General features: G+C 38.9%; 1 protein-coding gene across 1 annotated transcript in view; it reads left to right on the forward strand.

The window, feature by feature from the left end:
* The window catches only part of NDUFAF2 (NADH:ubiquinone oxidoreductase complex assembly factor 2), a 180,389-nt gene that overhangs the window by 136,526 nt on the left and 27,520 nt on the right, over window positions 1-16,343 (forward strand). Inside the window, exon 3 of the mRNA XM_021077006.1 lies at window positions 1,933-1,973. Within this exon, the coding sequence (XP_020932665.1) occupies window positions 1,933-1,973 (41 nt within the window). The remainder of the gene's footprint in view (window positions 1-1,932; window positions 1,974-16,343) is intronic.

A 16,343-nucleotide genomic window follows, 5' to 3' on the forward strand; every position in this document is an offset into this window, starting at 1 on the left:
AGTGCAAGTTGTGGCTAGAAGTAGAATGCAGGTAATAATAACATGGGTGGAAGTTCAGAAACAGGACTAGAGAAGGCAAAATACTGTGTCTGTATTAAAAATACATGTATGGGGTCAGTGCAAGAGAGAACAGAGCAGAGATAAATAGCTAATTACAATTGAATGTTGCTCTCCTCCCCCCTCCCCACACCAAACCATTCATTCCGGGGCCTGTCATAAGGATAGCTCCTGGTACTATTACTTGGATGACAGAAGGTGGGCTGGTAGAGCTAGCTGGCCGGAAGGCAGGTGGCTGGTGAATGGGCAGAGCTCGGATTTTAGAGCCAGTCCAACCAGCATTTGATTCTCAGTCTGCTACTAATTACGGGAGTTTAGGCAAGTTGCCTAATCTTTCTGAACCTCAGTTTCCAAATCTGTAAAATGGATTAGTGATTCTTTTTTTTTTTTTTTTCCTGACATGTAGTTAGTGTTGTGACCTATTTCCTCTTCCTAGTTTAGTGTTGATTACTAAAGTTTGAGAGACTGCTTAGTAGAGCATGGATGGTTTTTGAGCCAGAGACAGGGTCAGATCTGGATTCAAATTCTATCATTACTACTTACTGCATATTTGGGAAAATTGTTTAATTTCTCTATAAAATAAGCATATCACAATTTTGTAATGAAGATCGAATCAACTAAAGCTGGAAAAAAAATAGTGGTTTTCTACTTTTCAAAGACCATATTCCCTACAGTATATTTTCTCGGTTTCCTGTATATCCTCATAGGCCAAGCAAATATTATTGATCGTGCTTTTATTAGTTGGTTATTAAAAATACAGGTTTATTGGGAGTTTCTGCTGTGGCACAGTAGGTTAAGAATTTGACTGCAGAGGGTTGGGTTGCTGCAGAGACTTGGGTTTGATCCCTGGCTTAAAGGATCCAGCGTTGCCACAGCTGTGGTCAGATTCAGTCCCTGGCCCAGGATCTTCCATATGCCATGGATGCAGCTATAAAAAGAAGAGATAATACAGGCTTATTGAATGATAGTAATAGTAATAACTTAGCCTTGAATGTTTATTGTATGCCAAGTACCAAGCTAACAGTTTATATATATTATTTCATATAGCTTTCACAACAACCCTAAATATAGATACTAGTATTATAATTTATACTTTAGAGATGGGAAATCTGATGCTTAGAAAATTAACTTGCCCCAGGTAACAGAGCCAATAAGTGCTTAAGTTGGGATTTGAACCCAGAAAATCTGCCTTTGCTCTGCTAAGGACTATATACATGTCTTCATGTGATTCTGATACACTTGCCTAGAGGCAGCTGCTCTACTCCCTTTCTATTGCCATACAGCATGTAGCACAGTGCCCAGTGTCCACTAGACACTTAACAAATATGGGCTCTTTCTGCACTGCAGCTTATCTCCCAAATGTTAGAGCTAAAGCTTGATGATACTAACTTAAGAGATACACTGCTTGCTAGAGCTGATCAGAAGAGAAATTCTGTAAATGAAAATTTTTCTACATCCATTCCTTTATATATTGAGCAATAATCAATTCACATTTCCAGGATAATATAATTTTAATATTGCATTGAAGTTTACTGTATTATGATTTGACCAATATATATACTAAATTGAATTCAGATGATTCTGAGGTATGATTTTAGTTATGAAACTATACCTTCCACATCTTCCCCACACTTAAGTATTTTTTGTGACACAAATCACCACCTGGCTTGTTTTTATATTTCCTTTTTGTACCCCCTTCACTAGTATATCTGCTACAGGAAAGGGAGGGAATTCATGTTTGGTTTCCTGTTGTATCTCTCAAACATAAAACAGTATATAACAGGTGTTCAATACCTATTTTTTTCATGCACAAATGAATAAAACTTTTGTGCAAAGTATAGAAAACTTAGAGTTAAATGTTATTTTTCTTTCTAGCTTGGATCAGAAGAACGAGAAAAACTCCACCTACTATGGAGGTAAGAATACACAGGGAAGATATTCATATAAGTGTTTCTAGTACTGTGTTTTCAATTGGGAGTTTGTCCTGTTAGGGATACAGGAAGCCTCAAAATATATGTGATGCCACCTTTCCAAAGTGTTACTTTTACTTCATAGAAAATAATTTCAAAACTTTTATAATAAAATAAATACACAAATTATGGGATGTAACATAAAATTTGTATGTGTGTGTGTGTATATATATATATATATATATATATTTTTTTTTGTTTGTTTTGTTTTGTTTTGTTTTGTTTTGTTTGCTATTTCTTGGGCCGCTCCCGCGGCATATGGAGGTTCCCAGGCTAGGGATCTAATCGGATCTGTAGCCACCAGCCTACGCCAGAGCCACAGCAACACGGGATCCGAGCCGCATCTCAGCCTACACCACAGCTCACGGCAACGCCGGATCGTTAACCCACTGAGCAAGGGCAGGGACCGAACCCGCAACCTCATGGTTCCTAGTCAGATTCGTTAACCACTGCGCCATGACGGGAACTCCAAAATTTGTATATTTTAAATTAAATAATAAAAATTTATAACAATAAAATCACTTTAGAGAATTTTTAGACTTATAGTACCTTGTGTCAAGACATTTCCCCTGGCCCCTGGGCGTTCTCTGTTCTGTTAATGGATGCTCTGGTGGAAAAGTTTGAGAAATACTGATTCTCTTGGTTCTCTCCAAATAGTGCTCTGCTTATTTTGCCCTATATAAAACATAAAATTTTATAATTTTTATTTGAATTTAATGCCACCAAGTATCTGAAGAAACTTTATAATGTATAATTAGCATGTAATAGGCAACACTTGGTAATTAATTGTTGATTTTTTTTTTTGTCTTTTTTGTAGGGCTGCACCTGCAGCATATGAAACTTCCTGCACTAGGGGTCGAATCCAGAGCTGCAGCCACTGGCCTACACCACAGCCACCGCCATATCAATGCTGGATCCAAGCCATGTCTGTGACCTACATTACAGCTCATGACAACCCCAGATCCTTGACCCACTGAGCAAGGCCAGGGATCGGAATCCATGTCCTCATGGATACTAGTCGGGTTTCTTACTGAGCCACAAGGGGAACTCCCTAAAGTGAGTTTTTATTTAAAGCTTTAGGAGTTCCCATTGTGACTCATCAGGTTAAGAACCCCAGTAGTATCCACGAGGATGCGGGTCTGATCCCTGGTCTCCCTCAGTGGGTAAGGATCCGGCATTGCCACAGACTGTGGTGTAGGTCACAGCTGCAGCTCGGATCCAGTGTTACTATGGCTGTGGTATAGGCCTGCAGCTGCAGCTCCAATTCAATCCCTAGCCTGGGAATTTCCATATACCACAAGTATGGCCCTAAAAAGAAAAAGAAAAAAGCTATTAAAACTTTAGAAACATAGTCTTGGTGGTATGCAGAATAACAAGCATAACAATGCTTGCTGTCATATTTGTGGGTTTTTTGGGTTTTGTTGGGGGTTTTTTGGGTTTTTTTTTTTTTTTTTTTTTTTTTTTTTTTTTTTTTTTGGCTTTTTAGGGCTGCACCTATGGCATATGGAAGGTCCCAAACTAGGGATGGACCTGGAGCTACAGCTGGCAGCTACAGCCACAGCCACAGCCATGTGGGATCTGAGCTGCATCTGTGACCTACACCACAGCTCATGCCAGTGCAGGATCCTGAACCCACTGAGCAAGGCAGGGATCAAACCCGCATCCTCATGGGTACTAGTTGGAGTTATTTCTGCTGCGCCATGACGGGAACTCCCCCTATTTGTGTTTTTAAAACATGGTTTTTTCATAATTTTTGTCTTTGCTAACCTCCAGGGCACTCTCCCACACTGATGGCAGAGATTAGAACCAGACTTGCATCTTTTCCCATCAGTGTCTTCCCCAGTCTTCCCCATTTAGTTCTTTGACTTCATTTACACTAGTATCCTTACCTCAAGTGAACAACCACTTCCATAGCCACACCTTAGTGCTTATCATCACCAAATGCCATTCTACCACTTACACTTGTAAACTCACAATCCCAGATTCTAGATATATTAAGGGAGAAAAAAACCTATTTACTGTAAAATAAGATGTGTATGCAGAAAATCACAAGAATTTAATGTATTGCTTAATGGGTTATTATAAGGCAAATTCCATCCAGGTCAAGAAATAGAACTTTGCCAGTCACTCATGTGCCCCATCTCAATACAACTTCCATTCTCCCCACAAAAACAACCCTGAACCTGACTTTCATTGTAATCATTTCCCTGCATGTTTAAATAATTGTATCACCCAAATGTACACTACAGACTTGTCTCTTTTTTTTTTTTGGTCATAAGTTCCGGCATATGGAAGTTCCCAGCCAAGGATTGAATGTGAGCTGCAGCTGCGACCTATGCTACAGCTGCAATGATGCTAGATCCTTAACCCACTGTGCTGGGCCGGGAATTGAACCTGTGCCTCTGCCATGACCTGGGCCACTGCATTTGGATTCCTAACCCATTGTGCCAGAGTGGGAACTCCCTAATCTTGTCCATTTTGTAAAAACATAATATTTGTTTTAAATGTTTTTCAGTTTATATGTTTTTCCTCCATCTTTTTAAATTCATTACACATTTTATCTGTTGAAAAACCCAGGCTTTTTGACTTGGAATTTGCCACAGTCTAGATTTTGCTGACATTATGCTCTTTGTGTAATTAAACATGTTCCCATATTCCTCCAAATTGGCAGCTGGATCCAGAAGCTAGGTATTCATGTTTGATCTTTTTGTCACGTATGTAGAAAATGTTTGGCAAGACTACAAGAGAGCATTATTTCTGGCTGTCCCTCTTTTTGTGGTCATTGCACTTGTGCATGCTTAATGCCTATGTCAACTCATTGGAAACAGCCAACAGCCTCCTACTCTTTTTTTTTTTTTTTTTTTTCAGGGCCGCACCTGTGGCATATGGAGGTTACCAGGCTAGGGGTTTAATCAGAGCTATAGCCGCCAGCCTCCACCACAGCCACAGCCACAGCCACACCAGATCCAAGCTGCATCTGTGACTTATACTACACCACACCTCACGGCAATGCCCAATCCTTAACCCACTGAGCGAGGCCAGGGATCGAATCCTCAACCTCATGGTTCCTTGTCGGATTTGTTTACACTGTGCCACAATGGGAACTCCCACAACCTCCCTATTCTTACATACCTATTGGAACTAATTTGTTTTCAAGATGCTACCAATAAGATAACTTTAAAGAAAAGATAACTTTAGTGTGTGCAAATCTGGTAATACCACCTTAACCAGGTGTCAGAAGTTGTACCAAGACTTGACATTACATATTCCCTTTGTATGATGTTCTAAGAGTAAGACATCATTCATGTAGTATTTCTTAAAATACACAACCTTAATCTAATCATGAGGAAGCAACCAGAAAACCTAAATTGGGACACATCTCATGAAATACCAGAACAATCATGTCAGTGTAATGAGTGACAAAGACTGATCAACATGACAGCGAAATGTGACATGTTATTCTGAATTGGGGAGAAAACTTAGATATAAAGGACAATATTGGAATATTTCTTTAAGTTTTAACATGAACTATATATTAAGTAATAGGATTATATCAATGATAAATCTCCTGAAGAAAAAGAAAGGACACTATTAAATTCCCTTTGTGTAAGTCTGAAAAACAGGCAACTTCTAATTAATTTATTCTTGGGAAAGGAAAAACAGTAGAGACTGTTTTCCAGACAAATTTGAGAGAAGAGGAACCAATCTGAAAAATAGAGAGATAAAATGAACACATAATATGTGGAATATGTAAAGTTGAATTATAGGTAAGTACATGGAAAATAAACAATTTATTTTCTCCAAGAAAAGTAAAACTTGGGTGGGAAAAGGAAAAATAATCCTAGTATACAGATAATTCACTCATTCATTGTGTTTACTCATAAATATTGAATATTGTTCTACAACTGTGTTGAGACTATTAGGTCACAAAAAGGATGATACAAATCCTTATTTTCAGTTATGAGAAGTTAATTATACAATGCTTGAAACTGAAAAATAAATGATAACATAAGAATGTTATGGAGGGATCAGGGCGAAGTCTACTTGATTACTGTCAAACACTTTTGTGGTTCGGCCTGTGCTATAAGGATAAATATCACCTAAAAGAATATAAAGTAATTGCTTCTGTGGAGAAGGCAATATTATTGCTCATAATAACCCTTTGAGGATGATGTGGGCCTACAAACTATGTAAATATATAACTTTGATTTAAAGCAAAGAATTTGAAAAAACATATACACAGTGCTGTAGATGAGGGGTAGCAAAGTTTTTCTTTTGAGCACCTGATGGTAAATATTTAAGTCATTGTAAGACAGTCTCTATTGCAGCTATTTAACTCTGCTATTGTAGTGTGAAAGTAATTGTGGATAATATGTAAATCAGTGAGTGTGGCTGTGCCCAATATAACTTCATTTACAAAACAAGCAGCAGCTATATCCTAATTTGTTAACCTCTGGTATGGATCAGTGATGTTCAAGTTGGGATATCTGTACCCTGGGTATACAAAAACTTCCTGTGGGATATACAGGTATGAGTAGCTTTAAAGCAATTAATTTCCATATTCTCTCTTTCCATATATAGTCCTTCCTTAAAAAGAAATACCTTGAAGTTCCCATTGTGGCTCAGTGAGTTAAGAACCGCATTAGTATCCATGATGATATGGGTTCGATCCCTGGCCTTGCTTAATGGCTTAAAGGATCTAGCATTGCCACAAGCTGCGGTGTAGGTCACAGCCTCAGCTCGGATCTGGCATTGCTGTGGCTGTGGTATAGGCCGGCAGCTACAGCTCCGATTTGACCTCTAGCCTGGAAACCTCCATATGCTAAACCTCCATAAATAAATAAATAAAAATAAAAAAGATCTGCCTGAGAATTCTGGTCTCCCAGTTCTCCTTTCTGACTTATTTTATAACCATCTCTCTTTCAGAAGAAAAGCTTATCCCTTGTCCATCCTAAATCTTACTATGGGGCATTGTCTTGGAATTTAAAAATCAGGTCACCAAGCACAGAGACTATTGGAGAGTGTCTCCTGAGGGAGAGTCCCTTGAGAGCAAAACAGAAAGCTTCAATACACATTATTGAAAGAGAAACACATTATTTCATCCAGGCGACAAACTCATGGCAAGTTCCATGCCTTATGGTTTTTCTGTCTACCTAGCTAGTCAGCAATCCATTTATCTATCTTAAAATTAAAATTCACAAGTGAGAAATTTGTCATGTGGACACATATTAACACATTTATTTGAAATTAAAAATTGTTACAACAACAAAAAAAAAAAAAAAAAAAAAGGAGTTCCCGTCGTGGCGCAGTGGTTAACGAATCCGACTAGGAACCATGAGGTTGCGGGTTCGATCCCTGCCCTTGCTCAGTGGGTTAAGGATCCGGCGTTGCCGTGAGCTGTGGTGTAGGTTGCAGACGCGGCTCGGATCCCGTGTTGCTGTGGCTCTGGCGTAGGCCGGTGGCTACAGCTCCGATTCAACCCCTAGTCTGGGAACCTCCATATGCCGTGGGAGCGGCCCAAGAAATAGCAACAACAACAACAACAAAAAAGACAAAAGACAAAAAAAAAAAAAAATTGTTAGACTTTTTCTGGCAGAGTAAGTCAGATTTATTTGATTGGATTTGACAGTGAGGACTGGCTTTGCGAATTAAGTTATATGGTTATATTTTCCGTAAACTGAATAAGCTAAACTGCAGCTCCAAGGCTTTGACAAAAACATATTTAGAGCATGCATGTGATACACAATAAACTGGAAAATAACATCCTTTGCCATTATTTAAGTGTCAACTTAAATATGCTAGGCGGTACATAGGAGGTAAGTACATAAATTTTTTTTCAAGATACTGCTATATTGTGTATGGATATATAAAGATATAGTGTAAGTATAAACAATAGGCATGAAGGAGTTCCCCTCGTGGCTCAGTGGTAACAAACTCAACTAGTATCCATGAGGATGGGGGTTTGATCCCTGGCCTTGTTCAGTGGGTTAAGGATCCAGGGTTGCCGTGAACTGTGGTGCACCACGCAGATTCTTGGATCCCGAGTTGCTGTGACTGTGGCATAGGCCGGCAGCTGTAGCTCCAATTTGACCCCTAGGCTGGGAACTTCCATATGCCACAGGTGTGACCCTAAAAAGCAAAAAAAAAAAAAAAAAAAAAAAAAAAAAGGCATATAAATGATAGACAAGAAATTTTAAGTCATTGTTGCCACTAGGGAAGGAGAATGGGGAGGGGAGGGTCACAGTATTTTATTGCTCATATCTGTAGTGGGTTTTTTTTCTTAAATTGGATAGTAATCATATCTGTAGTGTTTTCTTAGGTTGATCATATCAGTAGTGTTTCATTTCTTAAGTTGGATGGTGGGTCATATCTGTAGTGTTTTGGTCATATTTGACTTATTTCTTAAATAGTATGGTGGGCACATGGGTATATGTTATATTATTTAGCTATATTTATTTATATGCATGAAGTATTTCATTTCAAAAGAATGCAATGAAACCTTTTAATCATATATGCTGAAAGAACATATTGGCTCGCTGATAGATCCTCAGAATAAACTGAAAAATGAAATACTTGAAATTCGGAAACACCGAAGTTACTTAAGGAATTGCATAGCAATATGTGTAAGAAACAATCAGTGTGGTTTAGTTTTCGGAATTTTTTTTTAAGTCTTAATGCTTATATAGTTTTATTATTAATTCATTTACTTATCAAGCCCCTAGTATGTACATAATAGGTAGCATAAATTATTAGCAGATGTATGTTGTACATACCAACCTGTTTTAGGTTGGTTGGATGTAAATTCTATTCTTAGTATATTTTTTCCCTCCATGCAACTAAATTAGTCTGATTCTTCAAAGTTGCAAGGAAGAAAAATTTATACATTGCCTTCATAAAATAGGTCTTATTGCAAATTTACTCAGGAGCATTATGTCTTCAGTGGTATAGTCATTCTGAGATCTTTTGTTTCCAAGATTGGAAAGAATACATCCTGAACTTGATCAATGTACCATTCTTTTTTTTTTTTTTTTTTCTTTTTTTGCTTGGGCCGCTCCCGCGGCATATGGAGGTTCCCAGGCTAGGGGTCTAATCGGAGCTGTAGCCGCCGACCTACACCAGAGCCACAGCAACTCGGGATCTGAGCTGAGTCTGCAACCTACACCACAGCTCACGGCAACGCCAGATCATTAACCCACTGAGCAAGGGCAGGGACCGAACCCTCAACCTCATGGTTCCTAGTCGGATTCATTAACCACCGCGACACGACGGGAACTCCTGTACCATTCTTTATTTACCTGCTTTCATTTCTCTGACTCCCCAAAGGAAAAGATGTGGTTGAATGGGTTTACCACCACCCACAATGAGAGGTCCCTTTCGGACCAAGTTTTATGACAGTCATTTGACCTCCCTCATACCTAATCCATTTGTGACTACCTTTAACCAGACCAAGAAGCAAACTTGTCCCCATTCAGGCGTGCCAGAAGCTCTTAAGTTTCTATTTGCCAGAGTAATTGTTGGGCACTTTTATGACTCTCTGGCTTGGCCTATACACTATGACCTTACTTGGTTTTTTCCTTTGTTTTATTAACAAATTAATGTAACAATAATTTTAATATAAGTAATAAATTACCCCAAATCCTATGGCTTGCGGCATAACTCTTAATTTTACAAGGAGTTAATTAGTACATGTATACATTGGCCCATAATTGTGATTTTGGTATGTTTATTGTTTTATATTTTGGTATTTTCATTTAACTATCATAATAAAGGAATAAAAACAAGCACTTGAAACATAATAGCATAACACTTAGAGATGCCTTTTATATGTACCTTCTTTGGTATTGACCTCTCACTTTGTAAAAACCAAGAAAATAAGAAACTTGCCATGGTTCTCTAGAAAAATGTGGTAAGAAATGAAAGTGAATCATTTGAGTATTTTGAGTTCCTCTGTACTCTTAAGCTAGTGAGTATCTTTAACTGTAGGTACTTATTTACTAATTAATTGTGTGAGAAATTTTTATGCTAGTTTATGTTGTAAATCCTGTTGGTCTTCAAAACATTTATTTTTAGATGGGTGTTACTAAAAAGTCGTATCTCAAATTTCCAGCCTTCCACTTTTCTCGGTCTCAAAGGAATTCTTCTTATATACTTCTATACAAAGCCAAGGTTTGAGTTTGGCCTTAGTTTATTCTTAGCACATTTTTCCTTCTACTTTGACCTTTATCTGACTTTTAAAGCAGAATACAAAAGTTTCAAGTTGTATATAAAGTACTATTTTTTTTTGTTGTTGTTGTTGTTGTTGCTATTTCTTGGGCCGCTCCCTCGGCATATGGAGGTTCCCAGGCCAGGGGTTGAATCTGAGCTGTAGCCACCGACCTACGCCAGAGCCACAGCAACGCGGGATCCGAGCCGCGTCTGCAACCTACACCACAGCTCACGGCAACGCCGGATCCTTAACCCACTGAGCAAGGGCAGGGACCGAACCCTCAACCTCATGGTTCCTAGTCGGATTCGTTAACCACTGCGCCACGACGGGAACTCCCTATAAAGTACTATTATTTATTGTTTTTAGATTTACTTGTGGTCAGATTCTTCTGAGACTTGTCATAACCTACTGGTTGCATATTAAAAAATATACAGAATTAGTTCTGAATAATTAACCTTTGAGTCATATTATCAGTCACTAAGACAAGTCGCATTTAGGTTTTAAAACTGGGCTTACATCCAGAGTGAAAAAGGTTAAGGGAGTTAAAATGAGATTAGGATTTGCTTTTTTTTAATCCACACTTTTTCTCATTTATCTCGCAAAAATAATTTATGACTTTCTCTTTATTCATTACTTTGATAGTCTTCACAATCTAAATTTTAGAAAAATAAATTGCTACTGATCACTTTTATCAGATGTAATTTGATTTCTTTAAATGGGAGGAATAATGGTGAATAGGAAAACTGTCTTCATTATACTGGTGATGTACCCTCTAGGATACTAAGCCACAGTTGATTGCCTCTGATTTTATTGTATCTGTAGGTATGCCGGTTTTTATCCTCAAACATTTATTATGACAGTGGTAGAATACTGTTCACATTTGCCAATTGTATATTGTTGCTATAGTAATAAGGAATTGGGCATTATATATTTTTTCTTATTTACATATATTCATTGTGTTTCATGTGTTCAAATATGCTCAGTTTCCTTCTCAAATATCACATTCTGTTGTCACTGTGATACATTTCTTTACCAGTATTCTAAAATGTGTAAAAGTATGTGTCATCTTGAGCAGGGTTTTTCAATTTATGTGATGCATTAGTGGGTTATGAAATCAGTTTAGTGAGTTATAAGTAGTTTTTTTCTTTTTAATGAAGTACAAATAATATGGAATAGAAAATTCCAGCACACAAAACCTTACTAGGAGTATTGTTTTCCAGAATTCTTGTTTTAGAATTAAATCCATAGACTTTGAGTAAAACAGATTATCCTCTGTAACATGGGTGGGTCTCAATCAGTTGAAGACCTTAAGAAAAAAAGATGAATATATTCTGAGGAAGAAGAGCGTTTGCCTGTAGACTGCTTTGGGACATGAGCTTCAGTATCTGCTTCTTTGGGTCTCTAGCCTGACAGCTTACCATGAAGATCTGGACTTACTAGCCTCTACAATTATTTGAGCCAATTCTTTAACATCAGTGATTCTCTACTCCCCCCCCCCATGTATAGACATAACATATATGTACACACGCACACACATACATGCACATCTTTTCTTTTTTTCTTTTTATGGCCACACCTGAGGCTTATGGAAGTGCCCTGGCTAGGGCTCAAATCAGAGCTGCAGCTGCAGGCCTATGCCACAGCCAAGCAACACCTGATCCAAGCCACATCTGTGACCTATGCCACAGTTTGTAGTAATGACAGATCCTTAACCCACTGAGAGAGGCCAGGGATTGAACCTGCATCCTTAGGGACATTATGCCAGGTTCTTAAATCTGCTGAGCCACAGCAGGAATTCCCATACACATCTTTTTTTTTTTTTTTTTTGTCTTTTTTGCTATTTCTTTGGGCCGCTCCCGCAGCATATGGAGGTTCCCAGGCTAGGTGTCTAATCGGAGCTGTAGCCACCGGCCTACACCAGAGCCACAGCAACTCGGGATCCGAGCTGCGTCTGCAACCTACACCACAGCTCACCGCAACGCCGGATCGTTAGCCCACTGAGCAAGGGCAGGAACTGAACCCGCAACCTCATGGTTCCTAGTCGGATTCGTTAACCACTGCGCCACAACGGGAACTCCCCCATACACATCTTATTAGTTCTTTTTCTTTAGAGAACTCTAATACACTCACTAAAGATCACAGTCTAAGAAGTTGAAAAGTATTAATCCTAAAAGTTTTTGTCTTTTTTTTTTTTTTTTTTTGTCTTTCCTAGGGCCACACTCGCGGCATATGGAGGTTCCCAAGCTAGGGGTCAAATCGGAGCTGTAGCCTCCGGCCTATGCCACAGCCACAGCATGCCAGATCCGAGCCACATCTTTGACCTACATCACAGCTCACGGCAACGCCAGATCCCTAACCCACTGAGCTAGGCCAGGGATTGAACTCACAACCTCGTGGTTCCTAGTCGGATTCCTTAACCACTGAGCCACAATGGGAACTCCTGAAAGTAGTTTTTTAATCTAGTAAACTGGTATACATAAAGTACGTAGCCAATGCCTAGCTTAAATTAAGCATTAAATGAGATCTGCTATTATTTTATATGTCTACTTGTTATTTAAAGTGTGTAAGAATTCCCTTTGTGCCTCAGCAGTTAACAAACCCAACTAGGATCCATGAGGATGCAGGTTCGACCCTGGCCTCGATCAGTGTGTTAAGGATCCAGCATTGCCATGAGCTGTGGTGTAGGTCACAGACGTGGCTCGGATCCCCCGTTGCTGTGGCTGTGGTGTAGGCCAGCAGCTATAGCTCTGATTCGACTCCTAGCCTGGGCACTTCCTTCCATATGCTGCAGGTGTGGCCCTAAAAGCAAAAAAAAAAAAGTATATAAGAATTCTAATTTGATGTGAAGCTCTACAGAAATAATTCTAAGATCTATACTCATTTAAACCGTCTTTTAATTTTAAAAGATTACTGTATATTTGATGATAATACTATAATATTTTGAATGTTTGCAGAAATTATTGTGGAATTTTCTACTACGTTTTTGTCTCTCTACTTGTATGGCCTGAAGAGCTGCCATTTTTTCCACCATAATATTGAGAACAATTTAACATGTTTGGATTTTGAAAAGTTTTTTTTAGTAATTCAAGATGATTTTAAATTCTCAGTCCCAGTGGAAAAAGGGACAGGCATATAAGAACCTTGTATCAGACACCTCTTGAGCCTTCCCCCACATCCTCTGGGCTTATCTTTTACTCCAGCAGAACTGCAGCTACGTCAGTCATACTAGAATCTCACTACAACTCTACTGTAGAGTCACTTTAACTTTCTGCTTTGACACTGTGGCATGGAATGCCCGTGGGGACCAACCTGGAAATGTGTGAGGTAACATACCAAGTAACCCTTGACCCGTGAGGGATAGGAGTTAATGAATAAGTGCTACTCGTTCTGTCCTTTGGGCAAACAGTTCAAGTACATGCAGACAGTTCACACACATTCAACATGACTCCTCAGAAGTTTCCAGCAGATATCAGGTCCTGAGCGCTGACTAGCACCTGAGTGAACCTTTGTTTTGGCTTTCCTCTCCTGTTTCATTCCCTCCAGTATCTTGCTTCTCTTCCCTGGGATCACTTATTCAACATCAGCTTTATAAAAATCAAAATTGTTGTCTTCAGCAGACAAAATTGAGCCCAAAATTTAAATGGTCAATACCAAGTAATTACATTCAACAGGCCAATTCATTTTGTAATAGTTGCTTAGATACTTGAGGGATCCTGAGATTAATTTTTTAGGAACAGTTTAGTCAACCTGCAAGCATCCCCAAAGCTTAACTCATGCAGGAGTCCAGTAATTTTTGTTTTCCAGTAGGAATCCTAATTGTACTTAACAAGTTTGATAATAAAGTGGCCTTATTGCTCCTGTCCTTTAGAAAGTAGAAGTAGCAGAGTCCCTGTTGTGGCTCAGCAGAAACGAATCTGACTAGTATCCATGAGGACGCAGGTTTGACCCCTGGCCTCAATCAGTGGGTTAAGGATCCAGCGTTGCCATGAGCTGTGGTGTAGGTTGCAGACGCAGCTTGGATCTGACGTTTCTGTGGCTGTGGTATAGGCCAGCATCTACAGCTCAGATTTGACCCAAGCCTGGGAACCTCCATATACTGAAGGTGCAGCCCTAAAAAGACAAAAAAAGAGAAATAGAGAGTAGAAGTAGGCATCTTCTTTTCATCTCGAATACTCCTAACAAACTCATCCTCTGCAGAGGGGTACCTTAGATTATCAGAAATCTTATTAAAAAATCAGAAATCAGAAGCTTAGCTGAGGGAAATTATTTCTAACGAACTAGGGTAGAACTTCCCAGTTGGTGAGCCAGAGCTGTGTTAAAGACATGCCCAGGATATTGATACTTCTAGTCCTTTAGTGGCTAGTTGCTTGCTATTGTGAAAAAAAAGTTGGGAAGGACTATCTAAGGCAGCACTGTCCAGTAAAAATTCCACTGTCCATTAAGGATCTGGCGTTGACATGAGCTATGGTGTAGGTTGCAGAGTCGGCTCGGATCCCATGTGGCTGTGGTATAGCTGGCAGCTGTAGCTCTGATTCAACCCCTAGCCTGGGAACCTCCATGTGTCACAGGTGTGGCAAAATTCCACTGTCCAAAAAATTTCCATATGCTGCAGGCACAGACAAAAACAAACAAATATACACGCACACACGTGTATGTAATGTTAGCCACAAATATAAAGTTAAGACCCAAATTAAAGAAATCAGTGACATTACTTTAATAATATATTTAGCTAACCCAATGTGTAAAAATATTGTCATCTCTGAAGTTCCCTTGTGGTGCAGTTTAAGGATCTGGTGGCATTGCCGCAGCTATGGCACAGCCTGCAGTTGCAGCATGGGTTCAGTCCCTGGCCAGAGAACTTCCACATGCCACTGGTGTGGACAGAAAAAATTATCATTTCAACTTGATATCGATATGGAAATTATTGAGGTATTTTATATTTTTAATACTAATCTTGGAGTTCCCATTGTGGCAAAGCAGAAACGAATCTGACTAGGATCCATGAGGACACAGGTTCTATCCCTGGCCTCCCTCGGTGGATTATGGATTATGGATCCAGCATTGCCATGAGCTATGGTGTATGCAGCCTGGATCTGGCATTGCTGTGACTACTAAAAAAAAAAAAAAATGCTTATCTTTGAAATCCAGTGTTTATTTTAAATTTATAGGTTTTTTGTTGTTGTTGTTGTTTTTTTTTTTTTTTTTTTTTTTTGTCTTTTTAGGGCCGTACCTGCTGCATTATGGAGGTTCCCAGGCTGGGGGTCGAACTGGAGCTGTAGCTGCTGGCCTACACCATTGCCACACCAACACTGGATCCTTAACCCACTGAACAAGGCCAGGGATCAAACCTGCTTCCTCATGGATGCTAGTCAGATTCATTTCCTCTGAGCCACGATGGGAAATACGACATTTATAGGTTATCTTATTCAGATTAGTCACATTTTCAAGTTTTCAGTAGCCATGTGTGGCCAGTGACCACTATTGAACAGTGCAGATCTAGGGAATGGAATATACTTTATCTCTACTTGTATCAAGTAAGATCATCAGAACTATAACTTCATCATTAAGCTGTAGCTTTTATGTTTTGGGCCTTTGATTAGTAAGTGAAACGACTGGAAGACATTCACTTCTGTTTGAAAACTGTTAGCGAAATTGTTAGTTATTTTGCTCTTTATGTCTTATTTAAGGATTCTTAAAAACAAATTTTTCACAGAAGTCTTTACCAGAAAAAAAGTTTTTCCTCTCGAAGAAATATGTTTTCTCTTACTAGATAGAAAGGGTTATATAGTTTAGTTTTTGCTTTTTGTCCTGGCTGTTATGAAGTGCAGAGTAAAATGTAATGTTAAATCACAGTAACTGTATTAACACTTAGTGTTATCAGATAACTTTCCTCCTTTTCCCCATGGTTTGATTATTTTAGCATGTTTATTTTACATGTGCACACAGATGTGTATGGCCATGTGTGGATACATGTGTAAGCCACCTCAAATCCTTAAACCGAATCCTTAGATTGATTGATTAAATGAATATACCTTGAATAGAGAGAGAGAGATGTTTGAGGTCATTCTGTTAAATGTTCTGGTCTGTGATGCTTGTCAGATATGCAGATT

The sequence above is a fragment of the Sus scrofa genome, chromosome 16, assembly GCF_000003025.6.
Source record: "Sus scrofa isolate TJ Tabasco breed Duroc chromosome 16, Sscrofa11.1, whole genome shotgun sequence".
Classification (NCBI taxonomy): Eukaryota; Metazoa; Chordata; class Mammalia; order Artiodactyla; family Suidae; genus Sus; species Sus scrofa.